This window comes from Hypanus sabinus, chromosome 23 (assembly GCF_030144855.1).
Source record: "Hypanus sabinus isolate sHypSab1 chromosome 23, sHypSab1.hap1, whole genome shotgun sequence".
In the NCBI taxonomy this organism is placed as follows: domain Eukaryota; kingdom Metazoa; phylum Chordata; class Chondrichthyes; order Myliobatiformes; family Dasyatidae; genus Hypanus; species Hypanus sabinus.
This window is the reverse complement of record NC_082728.1, coordinates 33369344-33393333: the sequence shown is the minus strand read 5'-3', so window position 1 is coordinate 33393333 and position 23990 is coordinate 33369344. Positions and strand designations below refer to the sequence as shown.

The 23990-nt window shown below is 43.9% G+C and overlaps 1 protein-coding gene across 1 annotated transcript in view; it reads right to left on the bottom strand.

The window, feature by feature from the left end:
- Positions 1–1014: 1014 nt before the first annotated feature.
- The window catches only part of LOC132380319 (uncharacterized), a 28202-nt gene continuing 5226 nt past the window's right edge, over positions 1015–23990 (bottom strand). The window contains exons 2-5 of the mRNA XM_059949071.1: positions 18198–18286; positions 12892–13242; positions 2689–2831; positions 1015–1386 (exon numbers count right to left, since the gene is read on the bottom strand). Of these exons, the coding sequence (XP_059805054.1) occupies positions 1345–1386; positions 2689–2831; positions 12892–13242; positions 18198–18264 (603 nt within the window). The 5' untranslated portion in view covers positions 18265–18286 and the 3' untranslated portion in view covers positions 1015–1344. The remainder of the gene's footprint in view (positions 1387–2688; positions 2832–12891; positions 13243–18197; positions 18287–23990) is intronic.

The window sequence follows — 23990 nt, the reverse complement described above, 5'->3', positions numbered from 1 at the left end:
CAGCATTTTGTAAATGATACATAGGTACATTGGGTCAATGCTTAAGATACCGTGTTTAATACTATCCAGCATTTGAAGGCCACTGATTCAGACAGGAGCTTAAATCCTACCATGACATTGGGAAATTTAATTTAAAGTAAAAATACCTCTTATTTTTTTAGTAAGCCAGACTCAGAATTGATAAGTATGGTACTTCTTAATTGTTGGAAAAATCCATCTGGTTCATAACTTTTTGTTAGGGATGGGGAACTATTAACCTTAACTAGTTAAGTCCACATTTGGTTCCACACTTAACTCCTCAGCTCAGAGGCAATTAGGAATAGGCACATTGCCAGCAACATCCATATTCCATCACTGAATAAGTAAAACAAAAAATCATTGGCACATTGGAGTTGTTATTTTCATTCTCTGTTCTTTCTATCACAATTTTAAGATCCTTCTGTTAAGGACAGAAGGGGTTGAGACATAGGGTCTTAGAAAAATACAGCACAGAAACAGGCCCTTCAGCCCATTTAGTCCATGCTGAACCATTTAAACTGCTTACTCGGATCAACGTGCACTGGGACCATAGTCCTCCATTCCCCAGCCATCCATGTTCCATTCCAAACTTCTCCAAAAAGTTGAAATCAAGCTCACATGTACCAATTGTGCTGGTAGCTCTGTCCACACTCTCACGACACTCTTAGTGAAGTTTTCCTCCTGTTTCCCTTAAACTTTTCACCTTTCACCCTTAACCCATGACCTCTGATTGTAGTCTTACCCAACCTCAGTGGAAAAAGCCTGTTTGCATTTAACCTATCTCTACCCCTCATAATTTTGTATATCTCTATCAAATTTCCTCTCAACAAGGTAATTAAAGTTCAAGTGCTACTTAAGCAAGGTTTTCACACCATTGTATGACATTGATCAATGGCTGACAGAGTTCCAAGTTTCCTCTTCAGCCTGTTAAACAGCTTATAGGCACACATGAACAATAAGGTTGGAAAGAAGTGAACTTTTATTATTAGTGAATAAGTAAAAATAGACACAGAGTGCATTTATATTGTACTGGAACAGAATGCTATTTATATAGTATTATTACATTAGACATATGCATTCACTTTCATCATAAGTACTACCTTCTACAAATCAACCAGACAAATAGCTACATTGTAAAATAATAGCGTGTTAAAAAAAAGTTTGGAGACTCTCACAGATTTCGGTAAGCCTTGGTTTACAGTGATGATGCATTCAGACGCTCGCAGAAAAACTGAATCAAATGTTGAAAGCCCATTGTAGATGAAATTATCATACCATGCTTTGGGTTCGCACCAGATTTGTGTTTGTATACACTGAGCTTGGAGCTCATATACATAGTGACTGTTCATATTGGTAGTGTTTTCTTACCTAAAAATTAAAACAATTTTTAAATTTGCCTTTTTTTCCCACTCAGCTTACAGATTTTAAAAGAAAAATTCATGCAGTCTTAATTTTTAACTTATGATTTTTAACTTATTTTCATGCAATTCTTTATAATTATCATGTGTTGTTTTTGTTACATGTTGTGCTAACACACCATAGCAAATTCAGAATACATGTAATATATGCATATGGTGAATAAAGATTTTCCTTTCATATCCCAATTATGTTTAATAGACCTTGAAAATATCTTTCCCTTGGAATCAATATTAGTTGGTATATTACCTCTGCTCTAGTCTAGTCTCTAGTAGAGTCTCTGCTCTAGTCTCTGCCCTGTTGTCTATTGATACCCCCAGGAAAGGTCCTGATTTTTGGCAATCATTAGACATCCATGCTAAGTAGGTGTGAGCTGTCTTCTTGAATCATGGAATATGGGAAAATATTCCACAATACTGTTGGAAAGGAAGTTCCATGGTTTATACCTACCAATGATGCAGGAATAGGAATATATTTCCAAACATGGTTGGGCGTAGTTTGGAAGGAAAGCTGCAGGTGATGTTCCCCTTCACCTTGCCTTGCTCTGTCCACATTTAGGAGTTTATACTGAAGGAACCTTGTGATTCTGGAGTCTATTTCCCCACGATGGTCCCAGAGTCCATCTCCCCAATGTGATCTCAGTGTTCAGCTCTATCGTGTGATCCCAAAGTGCATCTCCTCAGTCTGGTCCCAGAGCCAATCTCCCCAAGTGATCCCAGAGTTCATCTCCCCAGTGTGATATCAGAGTCTATCTCCTCAATATGGTCCCCGAGCCAATCACCCTAAGGTGATCCTGGAGTCCATCTCTTTAGTTTGATTTCAAAGTTCACTTCCCTGAGTATGATCCTGATGACCAGCTCTATAAGTTATACTAGAGTTCATGCCTATGTGTGAGACAGGACCTTCACCTGAGTCTGTTTCTGGTGAAATGGCATGCATTACTCTATGTTTCATTTCACTCGTGCAATTATATAAACAAACACGTGTTTATGTTTTTGGTTTTGACCAGGAATAATTAAACCAATTTAGATCTGCACTAAGATATACTGTATGTTAGATGACTAAAGTAGAAACCCCTGATGAAGTTTGTACAGTATACCTTTAGCAAGGCTGTAGACAACAATTTTCAAATGGTGTATCCTTAAGTACATCTGTTCCCCCTCAATATTTCTTTAATCAGTTTAATAATCTTACATTACTCTATAACCTTTGACATTATATAACATAATAAATATTTGAAACAGAGGAACTTACGTAGGAATTTAACAGAACTAGTACGCAAATCCCAAGAACAACTACAAATATAATCATTGTGATCATTACTGGATCCTTCAAATAATCTACTTTGCAGAATTTCTCTTCAACATAATTTGCTGCATAGGTTTGGTTGTCAGGCTCTGGGAAGATAAAAGATAAAATATGCAAATATTTATATTTTAATTTTACCATTCAGCTACAAATCAGAGTGAGCTTACGTCTGGTTTAATGAGCATTTTTAGGGAAAATCAATATGAAAGCTAGTCTGTTACAGATCCCTGGTTCTGGGTTACTGTACTGTACTGTACAAAATTGAATTGAAAATTGGCTTACTATTAGTAAGGTTTGTGAATGACATAGAGGGACTAATGCCAAAGCGCTAATGGACATGCAATACACTTTATGAGGTCTGAGCAGGTTAAGTCAAAGAATAGCAAGGTACCAAATGGAGATCCAGATGACAATATGGAGGCAGATGTTCGTAAGACATCAGGCAAAGTCAGAAATCAAAAGGTTGAGCAAGGTGTGACTAATATCCTGAGCTGTGTATATTTCAATGCAAGAGATATTGTAGGAAAGGCGGTTAATAGTACTGAAGTTGAGGTAGCTTGTTTATGAACAGAGGCAATGTGTAGTGAGGAGAGGCTGTTGATAGGGTAAAAGTGCAGTCGACAGGAGGAGATGCAACGTAAAAGGTGGACAAAATCAAAAAGGGTAAATACAGGGCTGAAGGTATTACATTTGAATATGCACAGTATGTAGAATAAGGTAGATGAAATTGCAGCACAGTTGTAAATTAGAAGGTATCATATTGTAGGAATCACTGAATCATGGCTGAAAGAAGATTATAGCTAGGAGCTTAATGTCCAAGGCTACACATTGTATTGAAAGGACAGGCAGGAAGGCAGAGGGGTACAGTGATGCTCTGTGGGTAAAAAAAATGAAGTCAAATCATTAGAAAGAGGTGACATAGGGTCAGAGGGTGTTGATTAATTGTGGATAGAGCTAAAGAATCACAAGGGTACAAAGACATTGATGGGAGTTGTATACAAACCCCCAAACAATAGTAAGGATGTAGTCTATACATTACAACTAGAGATAGAAAATAGATGCCAAAAGGGCAATGTTACAATAGTCACGGGGGATTTCAATATGCAGGTGGATTGGGAAAATCAGGTTGGTGCTTCATTCTGGAGGGGGGAGTTTCTAGAGACCGTACGAGATGGCTTTTTAGAGCAGCTCAGGGTTCAGCTAGCTAGGGGTCAGCTATTCTGGATTGGGTGTTGTGTCATGAACCAGAATTGATGAGAGGGCTTAAAGTAAAAGAAGGGAAAGTGATCATAATATGATTTTGAGAAGGAGAAGCTAAAGTCAGATGGATCAGGATTACAAAGGAGTAAAGGGAATTACAGGGGCACGAGAGAGGAGTTGGCCAGAATTGATTGGAAAAGAACACTGGCAGGGATGACTCCAGAGCAGCAATGGCTGAAAGTTCTGGAAACTATTTTGAAGGCACAGGATATATCCCAAAGAGAAGGAAGTATTCCAAAGGAAAGATGACACAACTGTGGCACAACAAGAGAAGTTAAAGTCAACATAAAAGTCAAAAAAAGGGCATTTCACAGAGCAAAATAAAAGTAGTGGCATTTAAAAAACAACAGAAGACAACTAAAAAAGTCATTAAGATGGAAAATATGGAATACAAATGTAAGCTAGCCAACAATATTAAAGAGGATACCATGGTTCTTATGTTTCTTAAGATGTGTAAACTGTAAAAGAGAGGCAGCAGTGGATAACGGACAACTGGAAAGTGATGCTGGAGATGTAGTAATGGGGACAACAAAACAGCAGATGAACTGAATAAGTATTTTGCATCAGTCTTCACTGTGGAAGACATTAGCAATGTGGTGGATGCCCCAGGTGCCAGGGTGCATGAATTGTGTGAAGTTACCATAACCAGCAAGAAGGTTCTTTGGAAAATTATAGGACTGAAGGTAAATAAATCACCTGGACCAGATGGTGTACACCCCAGGGTTCTGAAAGAGGTGGCTATGGAGATTGTTGAGGCAGTTGTAATGACCTTTCAAGAATAACTAGGTTCTGGAATAGTTCCAGAGACTAGAAAATTGCATATGTCACCTCACTCTTCAAGAAGAGAGAGAGAGGCAGAAGAAAGAAAACTATAGGCCAGTTAGTTTGGCCTTAGTGGCTGGGAAGATGTTGGAGTTGATTATTAAGGATGAGGTCTCAGGGTACTTGGAGGCACATGATAAAACAGGCTGTGGTCAGCATGGTTTCCTCAAGGGAAATTCTTCCCTGACTAATCTGTTGGAATTCTTTGAATAAATAACATGTTAGATAGCAAAGGGGAAATCTGTCAATGCTGTGTACTTGGATTTTCAGAAGGGCTTTGACAAGGTGCTGCACATAACGCTACTTAACAAGCTCTGACCCCATGGTATTACAGGAAAGATTCTAGCATTGATACAACAGTGGCTCATTGGCAGGAGGAAAAGAGTGGGAATAAAGGGAGCCTTTTCTGGTTGACTTCTGGTGACTAGTGGTGTTCCACAGGGGTCTGTGTTGGGACCAATTCTTTTTATGTAATATATCAATGATTTGGACGATGGAATTGATGACTTTGTTGCAAAGTTTACATATGAAATGAGGATAGTTGGAGAAGCAGGTAGTTTTGAAGAAGTAGATAGGCTACAGAAGGACTTCGACAGATTAGGAGAATGGGTAAAGAAATGGCAATTGGATTACAGTGTTGGGAGATGTATGGTCATGCACTTTGATAGAAGAAATGAAAGGTTCAGAATTCAGTGACATGGAATTATTAACTTAGCAGTGGCAGTTCAATGCAATCCATAATATTGAAGGATAATAATAATAATAATAATAAATAAAGTAAAACTTACTCAGTATGTTTTATACAGTATACATATATTGAATAGAATAAAAACTGTGCAAAAACAGAAATACTATGTAGTTTTTAAAAAGTGAGGAAGACTATTTTCTAAATGGAGAGAAAATACATAAAAACTGACTTTTAAAGGAACTTGGGAGTCCTTGTGCGTGTTTCCCTAAAGGTTAATTTGCATGTTGAGTCTGTAGTGTGGAAGGAAAATCTGACATTAGCATTCATTTTAAGAGGATTAGAATATAAAAGCAAGAATGGAATGTTGAGACATTATTAAGCACTATTGATGCCTCACTTGGAGTATCATGAGCAGTTTTGGGCTCCTTCTCTTAGAAAGGATTTGGTGAAACCAAAGAAGGTTCGAAGGAGGCTGATGAAATGATTCCAGGATTGAATGGCTTGTCACATGAAGAGCATATGATGGATCTGGGCAGTATTTGCTAGAATTCAGAAGAATGAGTCATTTGGCTATTTTAATGACTCATTAAAATCTATCGAATGGTAAAAGACCTTGATAGAGTGGATGAGGAGAGGATGTTCCCTTTGGTTAACATGGTCCCTTCTGGCAATCCTCCACCTTGCTATTTACCTCAGGAATTGGGCCTCAGTCACCTTGTTTAGTTTCCAATCATTCCCAGGTTCCACTAACTACACACACCTGCTTTCCATCAGCAAATGCAGGATAAAAACCCTGTGATCACAACAAGGAGCTGTCAGTTTGATGGTTGACTCTGGTGTGAGTAACCTCATTTCATGGTTCTTAGGGCTGCCAGTTCTAAGTCTAGCATTGCTCCTGGATACCAATTCCATGCTTGCTATGTCAATAATGCCTCCTGCTCTGCCTCTGTGCCCATGTTCTGCACTTGGGTTTGTCTACCACCTTGCCTGTGTAACAGAATGAACTGGCCATAATGAACCCAGCGGACGTGGATCCTGTACAACAGGCCCTGGCCAGTCAGGGCTTCCTACTAGGCACCCACGACCAACTACTTAGGGAGGTCATGGAAAACCTTTGGACACTCTCCACGAATGTATGGAAGGTCACCGAGCAGGCGGATCGAGTTTTGGCTTCCCTTTCTCTGTCCCCTCCAAGAATCCCGACAACCCAAACTGCACCACTCGGGATGGTGATGCCCCTGGGATCAGCATCACAGTCCCCTTGAGAGCCATACGTCCCCGAGCCTGAACCCTACGCTGGGGACCTAGAGTGGTGCAGGGCCTTCCTATTACAATGCTCTCTGGTTTTTGAGCTACAGCCATGCACCTACACTTCAGATAAACCGAAGATTGCGTACATCATGGGGCTCTTATGAGGGGATGGCTTGGCTAGGGCAACCGCGATATGGGATAATAGACCAGAGGTTTGTTCCTCCTTCCCCTCCTTTGTTGCTGAAATGAGGAAGGTCTTCGAACATCCCATTCGCGGTAAGGATGCCGCTAAATGCTTGCTGGCCCTTTGTTAGGGTTTGTGAAGCATAACAAGGTATTCCATCGAGTTCCGAACCTTAGCCATAGACTCAGGGTGGAATGACAAGGCCCTGTGGGAGGTGTTTCGACAGGGCTTCTCGGACAAGATAAAGGATGAACTGGCAGCGAGGGATGACACGGATTGTCTGGACTCTCTGATCTCGCTAGCCACTAGATTAGATAATCGACTTCAAGAGTGGCTGAGAGAAAGAACCTCGGGGAAGCCCACGGTCCACCTTATCAGTCCCAGCCAGCCTCCCTTCCCCAGCCGCTCCAAGTGTAGCTCCTGCTCCGACCGTCCCCACCACCCTGGGGGAGGAATCGATGCAGCTGGGACGGAACCGGCTCTCCCCGGCCAAATGACTTTGGAGGTGGAGAGCTGGGGATTGTATCTAGTGGCCAGCCAGGACATTTCAGGGATAGCTGTTCTCAGCCGCCAAAAAGGAGGGCACCTGGCGAGTCGGACGATACTCTCTTCAGCACCCCAGACTCAGATGCAGATCCCGGCTACTGTAAACTACCAACGACAGTCTCTGTCCCTATCCGCTCTGAGGGCAACCTGCTGGACGAAGACGTTGCCTCCCAGGCTGAAATACCTCGCGAGCTACTAACTACCCCCCTGGAGGCCCGGGCCCTGGACGGAAAACTGCTGGCTCGGGTGACCCACTGTACGCCGCCCCTGACCTTGATCCTATCTGGCAACCATCGGCAGGAGGTACGATTCAGTCTCATTTGTTCACCTCCATCCCCGGTAGTTCTAGGGTATCCATGGCTGACCCAACACAACCCCACATCGACTGGTCTCAGCCCCATCTCCTAGGGAAGCTCCCGTGACTCCGCCTGCCCTGGAATCCCTCAATATGTCCCGAGTCCCCACCAAGTACCATGAGTTGGGAACAACAGACCCTTTCCCTGCCTCCACACTGCCCATATGATTGTGCCATTGACCTTCTCCCCGGGGCCTTGCTAACCACCAGTCGCCTTTTTAATCTATCCTGAACACAGAGAGAGGCCACGGAGAAATATATCAGCGAGTCACTCACAGCAGCCATCATCAGGCCTTCATCCTCCCTGGTAGGCGTTGGTTTCTTTTTTGTAGAAAAGAAAGATGGGTCGCTTTGTCCTTGAATTGATTAGAGGCCAAACAGTATAACAGTTAAGAATAAGTACCCTTTACCCCTCATTAGTTTGGCTTTTGAACCACTGCATGCAGCACTATTTTCTCAAAGCTGGATCTTCTAGTCAGGGTGAGGGAGGGGGATGAGTGGAAGACTGCTTTTAATATACCTCTGCGGACATTTGGACATTTGGTCATGCCGTTTGGCCTCACCAATGCTCCCGCCGTTTTTCAAGCCCTCACTAATGAGATACCGAGGGACTTTAATAATCCGTTTGTATTCATTTACTTCGGTAACATCCTGATATTTTTTAGCACCCCTAAGAACACATTCACCATGTTTGTCAAGTCCTCCAGAGACTTTGGGAAGACCAATTACTTGTGAAGGAAGAGAAATGTGAGTTCCATGTTCCTTCGGTCAGCTTCCTGGGTCATATCATCGAGACTTGGCAGGTGAGAGCAGACCCCGAGAAGATCCGGGCAGTGGAGGAATGGCCTAGGCCCACGACCCACAAACAACTTCAACGATTCCTGGGGTTTGCAAACTTCTAACACCGATTTATCAGAGACTACAGTCGAGTGGTGGCCCCCCACCTACCCGGCTTACCTCAGCTACTACCCCTTCTGTTGGGACTCCGAAGCTGACTCGGTTTTCACTGATTTGTTGAGGTGTTTCACCACCGCTCCCATCCTGGTCCATCCAGACCCAACCCGTCAATTCGTTGTCAAGGTGGACGCCTCTGTCTCGAGAATAGGAGCGGTCCTATCCCAACGATCAAGTTTGGACGAAAAGCTTCACCCCTGTGCCTTCTATTCTCGTTGACTGTCCCCTGCCGAGCGTAATTACAATGTGGGGAATTGGGAGCTCCTGGTGGTCAAACTAGTATTGTTTGTTTGGAGGAATGGAGGCACTGGCTGGAGGGGGCAGAACAACCACTTGTGGTATAGGCTGATCATAAAAACCTGGGGTATATTCAGACCGCCGAACGTTTGAACTCACGCCAGGCACGTTGGGCGTTATTTTTTGGATGGTTCATGTTTTCCCTCACATACCGTCTGGGGTCAAAGAACAGGAAGCCGGACGTGCTCCCCCGCCAATAGGACTCCAAGGAGGACACTTCCAGCCCAGGGACTATCCTCCCACCATCCTGCATGGTCACCACACTCACTTGGGAGATCGAGTCCAAAGCAAAAGAAGCCCAACAGGATGACCCTGACCCCAGCACTGGACCTAGCGATCGCCTGTACGTGCCTGTTTCCATCAGGCCTCAGGCTCTCCAATGAGGGCACACGTCTCGGTTCGCCTGCCATCCGGGACTGATCGGACCCCAGCGCTCCTGAAAAGACACTTTTGGTAGCCGTCAATTAAGGTGGATACCCGTTCCCATGTCTCGATATCTTCCATCCGTGGCCGGGGAAAAGCCTCTCATCGGCCACATGCAGGGTTGCTTCATCCTCTACCTGTCCCTGGTTGTCCCTGGTCACACATCGCCCTGGTCTTGGTCACCACTCTACCCCCTTCATATGGGAACAGCACCGTACTCACTGTGGTAGACCGGTTCTCCAAGGCTGTGCACTTCGTAGCCCTCCCTAAACCCTTCCTCTCAAGAAACTGCAGATCTTCTCATTTGCCACATCTTCTGCCTCCACGGAATCCCTGTAGACATCATCTCCAACCGAGGTCCCCAGTTCATCTCACAAGGCCTTCTGTCAAGCATTAGGAGCATCGGTCAGCCTGTCATCCGGCTTCCACCCCCAGATGAACGGGCAGATGGAACGGGTCAACCAAGACCTGGAGGCGATGCTACGTTGTGTAACGGCAAACCGCCCGTCAACCTGGAGCGGCCACCTCCCGTGGGTCGAGTAAGCCCACAACTCTCCAGTGAGCTCTGCCATTGGCAGGTCTCCATTTGATTGTTTCCTGGGGTACCAACCCCCGCTGTTCCCCGCACAAGAAGAGGAAACTGCAGTGCCGTCGGTTCAGTACCATATTGATCAGTGCCTGAAGGTTTGGGAGGAGACACGCATGGCCCTACTCAGATCAGCAAAACACAACAAGAAGACGGCTGACCGACACTGGACTCTGGCGCCTGAATACCAACCAGGGCAGATGGTGTGGCTTTCCTCCAAGGACATCCTGCTCAAGAACGAGCATAGGAAACTCACCCCTGGCTCTCACTTTCTGGGACCATTCAAGGTTGAAAGTGTTATCAATCCTGCAGCGGTTCGCCTCAAACTGCCAGAGTCCATGTGCATCCACCCAACTTTTCATGTTTCCCAGGTAAAGCCAGTCTCCGTCAGCCCCTTGTGTCCCACGGCTGAGACTCCTCCACCTGCCCGTATCATCGACAACCATCTGGCATACACTGTCCGAAGACTACTGGATGTGCGCTGTAGGGGCAGGAGTTTCCAATACCTGGTAGATTGGGAAGGGTATGCTCCAGAAGAGCATTCCTGGGTCCCCTGCTCCTTCATCCTAGACCCTTCACTCATCCAGGATTTTCATCGGGACCATCCGGACAAGCCTGGAGGATTGCCGGTAGGCTCCAGTTGAGGGAGGAGTACTGTCATGGTCCCTTCTGGCAATTGCCCACCTGGGATTGCCCTTCTGGATTGCCCTTCTGGCAATTGCCCACTATTCACCTCAGGAATTGGGCCTCAATCACTTTATTTAGTTTCCAATCATTCCCAGGTTCCACGAACACCTGCTTTCCATCAGCAAATGCAGTATAAAAAATCTGTGATCACAACAAGAAGCTGCCAGTTTGTTGGTCGACTCCGGTGTGAGTAACCTCGTTTCATGGTTCTTAGGACTGCCAGTTCTAAGTCTAGCATCGCTTCTGGATACTGATTCCACGCTCGCTACATCAATAACGCCTCCGGACTCTGCCTCCGCTCCTGTGATCTGCACTTGGGTTCGTCCGCTGCCTCACCTGTGTAACAATGGCGGGAGAGTCTAAGACCAGAGTACACAGCCTCAGAATAAAGGGCTGTCCTTTTAGAGCGGATATGAGGAAAAATTGCTTTAGCCAGTGTGTGGTTAATTTGTTGAATTCTTTGCCACTGGCGGCAGTGGAGTCCAAGTCTTTAGGTATATTCTAAGGCAGAGGTTGATAGATTCTTGATTGTCAGGACACAAAGGGATGTGGGGAGAAGGCAGGAGTTTGGGGCTGAGAGCAAAATTGGGTCAACCATGATGAAATAACAGCAGAGCCGATGGGCCAAATGTGCTCCTGTATGTTATGCTCTTATATAAATGTTATCACTTGAAGAAGAAATAACTAACACAGATGAAAAAGATGATCATAATCTGTTCTGAGAACCACTTCTACACGTATAGATTGTCTACCTTAGATTTCACTACATAGCCAGGACATTCTATCTACCTACTTTGATCATAAATAAACTTTGAATCTTTGAAAGAGGATGAGGAGAAAAATTCAAATCCATCAGATTTATGGATGGTAAGAAACAAAAAGCTGAAAGTACAAGATGCCAAAAGAACTGAGCAAATACAGGTACCTTTTCCTAAAAGAATTATAGAATTCTAGAATAGATTACCAACAGAAGTGGCAAAATTGAAAACGGTGATTGTGTTAAACAAGTTTGTAGAGTGTCCTTCTGGAAAATGATCAGCTTACTTGTTTCTGCATCAGGAAAACAAACTGTGGATGGTTGCTCTAAAAGAATATCAGTGAAAATTTCATAAGTGAAAAATGACATAAAGAGAAATTTCCTTAATGAAGTATAAGCACAACTGGAATCTGTGCAGCTTATTAATCTCAGCAATGAAAGGCAGCACCAGATAACATGTTGATTTCTTGTATGAACTAATGAAGCTTCTCAGTACAAACTTGCAACTCTTTATTCTCCTCAATAGATGTTGCCTGACTTGCTGAGTTCCTCCAACATTTTGTGATTATGTTAAACTTGGCCTTATTTGTTAATGTCTACCTAAAATGGGTCTTAAACCCAAAACCTTTTCAGTTAAAGCTAACATAACTATGGACAAACAGATTTCTGTTAAAATATTAATATATTACTATTATTATGAACATTACTGCATGTTGCATTATTTTTTATAATGTAGGTTTCCAAAGAAGATAATTATTCCTTAGAATTATAATTTTAATGAACGGAAAAGAACACCTTTTCCACAATCGACAAACAAAGTTGTTGGTGTCATGCTCGACTAGAATAGACCACAATAATAATGAAATAATCCTGGTGGCTCCCATGAATTAAAGTTATTTTTAATTGACTCCTAAAGCTTTTTTGTTTTTCCAATACACATTTAAGTCAATGCTCTTTCATCCAGATAAAGAGAGGGCAATCACAGTACAGGGTATTCAGCTGTTTCCAGTGGCATGTCTAATGTTATTATGCAAACATCTTAAGATGAATGTTTTATGTAAGGGCAATGAGAGCTTTGCTTCCTCTTGGAAGTTCTACTATGTTATGAATGGAATTTTGTTATGAATTGTTATGAAGGTCAAAACTGAAGGTCCTTACAGAGAGATCATTAGAAGCAATGGAATTTTTGCTTGGGATATCAGTGCATTGAAAATAACTGGAAACAAAGTGACATCTGAGTAAATACATCCAGTATGTAATTTGTATATACACATAGCTTTTTATCAGCAGTTTTAATTCAGCCTATAATATTGAAGAAAATTTGATGCATAAAGTATACCTGATACAATAAGAAGGGTTCCTTTTCCACTGAACTCAGAAACTCGGATATTTTTTATCCCAGTGATACAATAATAAACATCAGTATCACTTATCTGGAGATTTCTCAACTGAATGGTGATAGTATTTTGATCTCCGATTGTCTTATTACACTCGAGCCGATCCTTGTACAAATCTCCAACGTGTATTGAATCTATTGATTTGAAGTAACATAGATCCTCCGATGGTGGAGGATTCCTTTTAAGGTGAGTACCCACTATTTCTCCTTTCCTAACTGTAATTTTACACTTCATTGTAACTGATTCTCCAGGTTTTGCCAGTTTGACGTGTGGAAACTGGTCAACAGAGCCATCTGTAAAATTACACAATTAAAAATACAGTCAGTGCAAAAAATGAAGGGACCAATAAGCAGTACTTTGATGTAAACGTTTTCTTATTTTAAAGATGGAGAGGATGTGGATCATCATGTCATCACTGAGGAGGTGCCACAGGACAAAGCTGGTTCCCTGTAAGAACTTAGTGTTGAGAATGGTTACACTGGGTCCTGCAATGCAATGTGTGCAATATAACTTTCTGTGATGGATATTGAATCCCAGGCCATAATTAACCAGAATAACAGGGTATTTATCATTTTGTCTTCTTATCTTGTTTTCATGAAGCTAGGTAGTACAGATTAAATCACACTTGCATCTCTCAATGCTCTTTGCATTTGTCAGCTGTGGGAAGCCACTGAGCAGAGTCTGATATCTTCGTGATGGACTGTCACATATTCAGATTCACCAATATTGCAGCATTTGCTGGAATGCCATGGTAGATGAGGTGAGCAGATGAGAGTGCAGTGACAAGGGACATATTCAGCTCCAGGTGGTAATGAGAGGAAATAATGCTCAAGCTGGATACGAGGGTGACACCAGAACCAAATATTTAACGTACAGTCAAGTCAGTCAATGCATCATGAAATCTTATTTTCAAATAGCTGCAATGGAAGTCTCCCATGTTACTCTACATCCCATTGCTGACTATCTCTATTGGTCATGAAAACTATCAAGCACTTACTTCCTACCTCACACTCACGCACTCAAAACACTTCAACATTTACATCCTGACCTCAAAATTAAATACATTCCAAGTAATAAAATAAGATACTTTTCAAGGTAGTCTTTCACACACTTTCCTCACTGCTGACTGAGAAAGTTCAGACATTTTTGGTCTCAAATGAGTATATAAATATAGTTCCAAATAATAGTTCAGGACTCAAGCATGCACTGAAAGAAAGATAGGGAAGGGGGCACTAAACAACCAAAACTGGACAAGTACATGTTTCTTACCTTGGAGGTGGTTATCATTTTGAAATCTGCCACAAAATGTATGGTGGAAAAAACCTTTCAGGTAAATGAACTCTCTTCATAACTCTGCGTTCTGATGAAAGGTGAATGATCTGAAACTTCAAGTTCTTCCAGATATTTCCCGAACTGCTGTGTATTCTCAAAAGCTTCTATTTCATTTAATTAACACTAATTTGCACACTTTCAGCAAAGGTTTTGTGGTAAACTATGTATACCTGTCTGGATATGCCCCTCTGTTGACTGCCCCTGTGGCTCCTCCCACAGACCCCTGTATAAAGGCAATTGGAGGCACTGCTCCCCCCCTCAGTCTCCGAGATGCCGTGCTCCATTTTGCTGCTAATAAAAGCCTATTGTTCACCTCCCGTCTCCAAGAGTTATTGATGGTGCATCAAGGGTTTAACACATATTCGCTAACCAACTATATGATAGTTTTCTTCAGTACAAAGTCTCTAAGGTGCTTGAGTTCGCAAATTGTTCTCCCCAATCTTTAGTCACAGCTTAATGTTTATTTTGGCCAGCTTCAGCTGTGACGATTTGCTCTGCAGCAAACATTGCAGTACAATATCTATTGACTTTTCATTGGCTTCAGTGCCTTCGTGAGTATCATTTTCCTCTGCAACTTTCCTATAAAGATCTTAGTCTTGTGGTATCACTTTACTTGCATTTCATATCAAAGGAATCTATGAAAACCAAAATACCACAGATACTGCAAATCTAAAATACATACAGTAAATGCTGGAAATACTCATCAAGTCAGACAGCCTCTGAGGGAGAGCAGCAGCATTACTATTCCAGGCTTTCATGAGAATGAGGATGAAGAAGGACCTATCACCTCCAGCATTTTTTTTGATGACTGCAACTTTCTATGATCTTTCTTTCTACTATCATGGTCAAATTTTTGCCATATTACTTCCTTTAAGATGTGACGTAGTTTATGTCCAGTAGTATTCAGAAGCTTTTTTCCTTTAATGATTGCAACTGTAATTGGTATTGTTATTACTTTTTGTCACGTGTACTGAGACACAGTGAAGGTTAGCTTCGCATGCCATTCATGCACATTACTTCAAAACGTAAGCACATAGAGGCAGAGCAAGAGCAAGCAGTGAAACAATGTCATATTTGTTACAATATATCTTACAAAGTGCAATGCCGATTGACTTTTAAATGCAAGGGTCATGATTAAGGAGATTGTGAAGTCAAGAGTTCATTCTTAATATACAGGAGGTTATTTCAAGAGTCTGATAAAGGTGGTATAGAAGCTGTCCTATTCCTGCATCCACAGTGCTTTCCTGGCTTGACAGCTCAAAGTCAGGAGGTACTATTCTATAGGGACCTGTTCTGGGACACCTGCTCTTTGTGAGTTTTAACAATGACTTGGAAAAAGTGGAAGGGTGGAAGGCAAGTTTGCAGATAACATGAAAGTTGATGATGTAGTAGATTAAAACAGGGTATTAATAGGATGCAAAGCTAGGCTGAGAAGTGGCTGAAAATGTGTGAAATGGTGCACTTTGGAAGGTCAAACTTGAGTCAGAGTACTGGGTTAGCAGGATTCTTAGCAACGTGTAGGAATGGAAAGATTTTGGGGTCCACAGCCATAGATCCTTTAAAGTTGCTGTGTAAGTTGATAGTTTGTTAAGATGGCATATGGTGTGCTGGCCTTGATGAGTCAGGGATAGAGATCAAGGATCATAAGGACTATATAGGAGGGAAGAGTTAGACTGATCTTAGGGTAGATTAAAAGATCAGCACAACATTCTGGGCCAAAGGGCCTTTACTGAGCTACTATTTTCTATGTTCTTGGTTATTTTCTAAAAGAGGAAACAAAAGTAAACAATTCTCAGATTATGCATTATTACCAGAGTGCATAAACCACAGTGACATTAACGTAAGTTTCTAATTAGATCATAAGCGATGAAAAGTTTTTAAGTTTAGTTATTCGAACAGAAACAAGTTTTAATTTTTTGAAAGTGCATGCCTTAACTCTGATAAAGGGTCTCAGCCTAAAAGTCAACTCTTTACTCCTCTCCTTCGAAGCTGCCTGAACTGCTGAGTTCCTCCAGCAATTTCTGTGTGTTACTCTGGATTTCCAGGAACTAGAATCTCCTGTGTTACGAACCCCGTAACTGAGTCACTTACCAGCAAAGATAGAGAGGTCCGTTGAAGTCTGATGGTACTATTTTTAACAGTATTTATTGATAAAATACACAAAAATAATATCAATGCAAACATACAGATAATATACGTCGTCAATGCTAAATCTAAAAGCGCGGGTATAATAATAATCAATAAGAAATAGCTCTATCGTTGTCTAGGGGATAATGTATTGTCCGATGGAAATATAAAAGTCACTTTAGTTCATTCAAGCTGTAGGCTGCAGCCTTTGGTTGGAGTCAAGAGAGAGAGTTAAACTTGCCCATTCCTTTTATGAGGTCAATCCTTCGAGAGTCGGTGGGGGCTGAATTTTCCTTTGTTGTTAGCTAAAACTGTTCTTCCGTGGCAAGGCCCACCAATTCCGAGGCAAATGGAAAAGGACGCATGTGGGCTGTTTCCACCGGCTTTCGCTATTACGCTGTTACAGGAGTTCTAGCGTTTCTTCTGGTGCGCCTGAAGGGGCTGTTCCACAGACCCTCTTTTATCCTGACTCACAGGGCCTCAGATGTCAATCAGGTTGGGGTGATGCAATCCCTCCACCAACATCCCCCCCCCCCCAGTTCATTGCCTGGGGGCTTCGATGAATCATACGGTATTCAATACACAATTCTGTCTCCAAGAGACAATAGCCGTTATCGATGGTTCCGCCTTTCGGGGGCCAGGACACATTCCAAACTCTTTGTGGATTCTGCATGTCTTTCTCTCATTTCCTGGGTCTCCTGACCTGACTTAATAGTGATCTTGCGATTCTCAAAAAGGAGAGGGCCACGGACGTAACACCTGTGTTTGAGAATTTTTTGCTGGCTCTGTCTTCTATTAACAATTATTCAATTTTAAACATAAATGAATTTTGAGAGATAGTATTATTGAAACTGCTAAGCTGATCATCTGAAGTGCAGCAGTATTTCAGAAACGTGATTAACTTCTGTTATCCACTTCTCAAATCTACAGATATGGTTTGCCAAGCTGAACGATTCCCAGCATTTTTTTATTTTAATTTTATTTTTCCAGTTTTTGTTTTCACTCTTCAAAATTTTTGGAAGAGTTGTTGAGGCAAATCCAATGTTAAGGTCTTTTATTATTATTTTTGTATATTAAAATGTTCTAATTTAATTTCAGTTTCATTTTGGTAAGTTGTTTTAATATTGTAATACTTTCTAAGCCAACAATATTGTGGCCCAGCTTGCAGGTTACAAATATATGAAAAAGAAGCCTCAGCTATTAACTTAAGTTTTCACTTAGTCGATTAACTGATTTCCTATCAGCATAGCTGCATTTGGCTATTTATTCACATTTTTAAATTAATTCATTTATTTGCAGCTTAAAGACCAGAAGGTTTGAAATACATAGTCTGACAGGTTGTTTACATGTTAATTGCATCATTTAGGGAATTATAAACATATAGATCTAGCATTTTGCCAAGATGAAGATTGCAAAGTTCTATTCTTTAATAAAAATCACAGTTGAAATTAATGCTTTGAAAGAGTAGATTTCATTTTTAATATTTCCTACTAATACAGAAACATTGCCTGATGTACCACTGAAGTGTGAGAGAATTGAACACAAAGCTATATAAGCTAGATTAGGAAAAAAAATGTCCCTGACATTCTTTGAGAGAGAAAGGGAATCAGAGAAGGGTCGAGAGTAGGAAAGAAGCTTGTAAAGTGCAATGCCAAAGACACACTGTGTGCATCAGTTCATTTTAGACTAATTTACATTCCAGAAAAGGAACAAGCACATGCCATGATAAAATGTTTAGTATAAAAGTACTATTTAAAATTTGAAAGATTTCATAGGAAAATGTTCCTACCTGGCCCCTCTGCAGTAGTCATTGTGAAGAATAAAATTGGAAGGTAGAGCAATATCAGTACAGCCATATTTCCTTCTCGCAAGTAACTTCTGGTGAAACATTTTGAAAATGAAACCATTGTTATTCACTGTCTGATCGTCCTACATCAGAAACTTCCTTAAAACACCCCCCCCCCAAAGATCTGTGCTCAATGGTTTATGCTTTGCTGTCATTTTCAGTAAATATCATTGCTCTGATAAATGCCATTCATCCATTTTATTTAAGTGATGAAAATTACTTAAATATTTATGAAGCAAGTTTTCATAAATACAGAAATATGATCAAGCACATGTAACCTTCAGGCTCGTCAGCTTGTATTCATCTAGGGGAATCAGCCTTTGGCCCCACCAAACTGGGAAATCAAGTTTGTGTGGATGCTGTGCAATGTACTCCCAGTTACAAACCCACAACGCAAAATATCAGACAGTACACCATGTGCAATTAAAGGATTGAACTTTATAAATCTTAATCTGAATATAGGGTTAGTAATGAAAATAAAAAAAGGGCCCAATTCAAATCAAAGTTCACATTGGAGCTCAATCAGTGGTCATTCTTCCCCAATTTGAGCATTGCTGACCTTCGGACTCTCAGATCCCAGTCCACTCTGTCCAGTGGTCTACCAGCTCTCTCCACATGCTTCTTCCCACTTCATCTCTCCTCGACAAAAGACCGCGAGAAGAACACAAGACAAAGCAACAACCTCCATTTGGTTAACATGCATACTACAGTCCTGTTACCTCCAGCCATAACCCAGACATTGCTGCTACAGAGAAACCGTTACCTCAGCAGTGAACATTACAGAGAAGCCTTTACATTAGCCTTAGCAGTGAAACATTACAAAGAAGCCACTACATTCTCCCCCCATCAAATTTAGTCATGTCCTCATGACATTGAGATAATTCGCCAACACTTCCTGCAAAACATAAAGCCCAATCCAGGTGCAAAAGGCAGTGATATAGCTCCCCGAAGCAGTAGAGATCACACCCTGTTCCCTACATAGGTCAACCTATCTGGTGGTCTCGTAATTCTCTGAGACCTCCGAACCTCTTCACCTAACTCTTCAGGCTCAGACGCTACTGGAGATACTTAGGGCCTAGTTGGCGAGTCCTCCCTCAATCTATTACTCATGCCCCCCTGCAACTCGGAGCCTTCTGTCCCGTGTTCAGGCCCTGCTTCCTCTGCTTCAGTGTCCTGCTGTAACCCAGGCTGCTCACAGGTAGCCCCCCCTCCCCACTTCACCTGACTCAGTGGCAGAAGGGCCAGGAGTTTCTTCCTCAATCAATGGGGAGTTAGCGAAAGGCAGCATGTCCTACACATCCAGATCATCATCTTCCAAATCAGTATCCCCCTCATGGACAGGGCCAGCCCAGCCTCTCCTGCTGTGGGCCCTGCAGTCGCCCCATGTTTCGCAGAGTGTAGGTGTAGGCTCCAAGTTGGGCTCTGGGTCTACCTGCACCTCTTGTCCCAGGGGCAACAGGTGGCTCTGATGGAGAATCTTGACAGGCCCACTCCCATCCTCTGGTTTCACCCGGAAAACTGGTAGGTTTGGCATTTGACTCTCCAGCGCATATGCTGTGGCCGCCCAGCAGTCAGCCAACTTGTGTTTACCAGGTCATCCCGTATTCCTTATGAGGACTCGGTCTCTCGGCAGGAGTTGGGAGAACCTCACTCTTTGATCATACCTCCTCTTATTTCCTGGATTCTGCTTGGCAGCCATGACCCCAGCCAATTCACAAGCACTTTTCAGCTCTCTCTTCATATCAGACACATACTTCAGATAAGGCTTCAGTGGTAAGTCACCCTCGTCAGTCCCGAAACAAAGGTCGATGGGCAACATCAGATAATAGGGTGAGTACCCAGTAGCGTCATTGTGTGTACAGTTGTAATAGTGAACCAGATACCTAATATGTTGACTCCACCTGCTCTTCTTGCTGATCTCCAGGGTCCCAAGCATGTCTAGCAACGTACGATTAAACCCCTCAGGCTGGGGATTGCCCTTTCAGGTGATAGGGCGCGGTCCTCGACTTCTCAACTCCCTGCCCAGTAACTCATAGATGAGTCTGCTCTCGAAGTCCCGTCCCTGGTCACTATGTATCCGCCTGGGAAGGCCATGATAAACTAAATACTTCTCCCACAACTTTTGCCACCGTAGTTGCCCTCTGGTCCTTGGTAGGAAAAGCCTGAGCATATCCGGTGTCGTGGTCCGTGATGACTAAGATATTCGCCGTGTGGCTGGCATCAGGTTCTATGGACAGGAAATCCATACACACCAGGTCCAGGGGCCCTGCACTCTGCAAGTGGAACAAGGGAGCTGCCCGCGTAGGCAGTGTCTTCCATCATATGCATCGAATGCACGACTTGCAGTATTCTTCGACCTTCGACTTCATTCAGGGCCAGTAAAACCAATCTCTGAGCAATCCATAGGTCTTTTCCACCCCAAAATGTCCAGAAGGATCATGAAGCGACTTCAATGCCATCCTCCGATACTTCTCGGGCAGAACCAGCTGGCAACGCCGAGGTTGGTCCGGGAGTGACGTGAGCTGGTATAAGATCTGGTTCTTCAACTCCAACCAAGGCTATTTTTTCAGTAACAGAGGCATCGAAGTGTGTTTCATCTTCTCAGCCTTATCCATGTCTCCCTTTTCAACCGCGGACCAAATAGTGCCAAAGCCCGGATCATCTCGCTGAGCAGCTGCCACTTCCCCAGAACTCAATTCTGGCAGTTGATTTGTCTTCAGAGCAGTCAGGTTACAGTAAACTTGAGGAATGGCGTCATCAGAAGCCCCCAGTTGATCCAGTGCTCGACCCTGCCTCTCCTTTTCCTCTGCCTTTACGGTGATGGCAAACAGACTCATGGCTTTCACCCTCGGGGCAGGAATGCTCTCCCACTCCTTGTCTCTCTCCAGTCCCTCATGCACCCATCGGGACAAAGCATCCACGTCAATGTTCCGGCTCCCCAGCTGGTACTTCAGGCTGAAATCATAGGTGGACAATGCCGCCAACCACCGATTGACTGTGGCATCCAGTTTCGCCGAGAATATAAGTTAGGGGGTTTTTGTCCATTCTCACCTCAACCCATAGAGATAGTCACTCAGCTTATCCACCACCGCCCATTTCAATGCCAGGATTCCCAACTTGTGGGTGGGTAGTTTCTCCCGGAGGCGACAAACTCTGGCTGACAAGCACCACAGGTCTTAACCCAGTGCCCTGATCCTGATAGGACTCCCTCTAAACCCTCTCGGCTGGCATCCATATGCAGTACATATGGCGTTTGGGGGTTCGCAAAAGCCAGCACTGGCGCCTGGGTCAGCAGCTGCTTCAGTGACTGAAAAGCCTCCTCACATTTTACATTCCACCTCTGTCCAAAAAGCTCCGACGGGTTGAGATATTCTCCACCTTCCTGTCCTTTTCACCCCTTCCTTTTCTTCCCCAAGGGAGGGTAACCACACAGAAACTGATTCAAGGGGTGACTCACTTTAGCATAGCCCTTCACAAATCTCCGATGACAGAACCCAAGGAACGAGCGCAGAGTGCTCACAGTCTGGGGCCTTGGCCAAGTGGTCACCGCTTCTATCTTAGCCGGGTCTGTAGCTTCTCCAACCATGAGATTATGTGCCTGTCATAGCTAAAAAGATGTTTTGCAGAACTGGCACTTGTCCAGAATTTTAACCGTTCAGCTTCAGTAGCCTCGCTTCATGTTCTTCCAAGGTGGATCCGAATACTATGAGGTCATCCAGATACACCGACACCTCAAGCAACTTCATATCCCTCACCGTCTTCCCCATGATCCACTGGAAGGTTGCAGGGGCTCCCAATATGCCCTGGGGCATCCTTTCGAACTGGAAGAGACCCAGGGGACATATAAATGCCGCCTTCTCTTTATCGGCCTCGCTCATAGGGATCTGGTAATATCCACTCCTCAAATCCAGCACACTGAACTATTTTGCACCACTCAGACAGGCCAGCACGTCTCTGACCCTCCTGACCATATACTGGTAAGGGACAGTGCACCTGTTCAGAGTCCCATAGTCCACACACACGTGTACCTTCCCATTCTTCTTCCGGGCCGCTACTTCGGGACTCAGTGATCATCCCAGCTTCCTTCAAATTACACAAGTGCTGCTGCACGTCTTCCACGTCTTCAGGGGCCAGCCTCCGTGACCTCTCTCTGAACGGGATGTCCTTGGTCACCCAGATAGTGTGACGAGTGCCCTTGGAACAATCCACATTAAACTCACCAATGGAAAAGACACCTTCCAGCTTCAACATCTTCTCTACCAGCTTTCTTTTCACAACCCAGTAGCACCGGGGAGTCCTCAAAGTTGAATGACTCAGCGGTCAACTTTTCCCCCTTGTCCAATAGTTTCTCCTTGGCGTGCCTCACGGGGACACTAGACATTACCGTCACTGGGAACAGATGCACCAGGGGCATCCCCCTCTTGAAGGTGACCTCCCTCTTCGTAGTGTTCCTGACGATCACTGCCATCCTGTTTGCCTGTACAACCGAGGGCTTCTGCGATTCTGGCCTCACCAGTAGCCCAGCAGGAAATCCCGACTCCCCCCATGGTCTTCCGGAGTGTCCGCGAAGAGGGCTTCGCCCTCAGGCACTCTGGGAAATTTGTGGGTCCTCATCAGTCTCTCTACTTCCCCAGGCCTTACCACTAATGGCTTTGACCCTGTGAAGTACAGAGTCCCTCGTTTAAATTCATTATCTGGATCAATGCTGCCACGCACTTCCTCAAAAGCAGCTCAAAACACTGGGTGCACAGACAATGTCCCCAGAAAGCTCTCAACAGCCTTCTCCCTGCAGGCCCCATTGAGCTTCCTCAAAAGAGGGGTGCTGGTCCCCACCAGAATTGAAACACCGCCCATCTCAACAGTCTGGACAAACCAGCACCACTGTATCAAGAACCTCAGACACTCCCACATTGGCCCCCGAGAACTCCAGTTTCACTGACAAATAACCGTCTTATGGATAATCACCAGCACTGAGACCCCAGATCTCCAGTGCGCTGAATGGTGTCAAGGGTAAATGTTTCAGATACCGGTTGTAAAACGAATGGTACAGTAATGTGACCTGCAACCGGGTGTCGAGTATGGCTTCAGCATATATTCCCTCTATCCGTAGCGAATCAGTGGAGCATGGTCCCACTAAGCCTTCAGGAATAGGATCTTTTGCTTTTGGGAGTTCCTTGGTACGTTGCTGGGAACGTGTTCCCCCAGAGACGCCAGGCCGTTCCCTCACTAGGTCTCCTCTAAGTTCCCCGACATCTCTCCCTGCTTAGATACCCGGGGGCTCGCTCTCCGAGGGGCTTCCTGCCACTCACACTCCCACCGGAAGCGTCCCTCTTCCCCACAATTATAGCACACACTACCGGCCACCCCTGTTCTCGCGGAACCCTGGCCAGCTGCAGCCCTCTGCATATTCCATCCCCTTGTGGGGGGAGTGGCCCTCTCTACCAGTCCTATCATCATGAGGGTCCACACCCACTGTTAACACCCGGGGCATCTCAGTTCTCAGCTCTGCCACCATCTCCTTTACCATTTCCTGGGTTGGGCTGGTCCCGGTCACTTCACCACAAGGAGCTACTACCGAGGACTGCACCCTGCTGACTGAGTCCTCTCGTGCCCCCAACACATTCTCCTCCTTCCACACCTCTCTGATCAGTTGAACAAATGAGGGAGGGGGGCACGTTTTACCTTTTGAAGGTGTGTGTCAGACAGCTCAATGTGAACGTGATTCCTGCACATCCT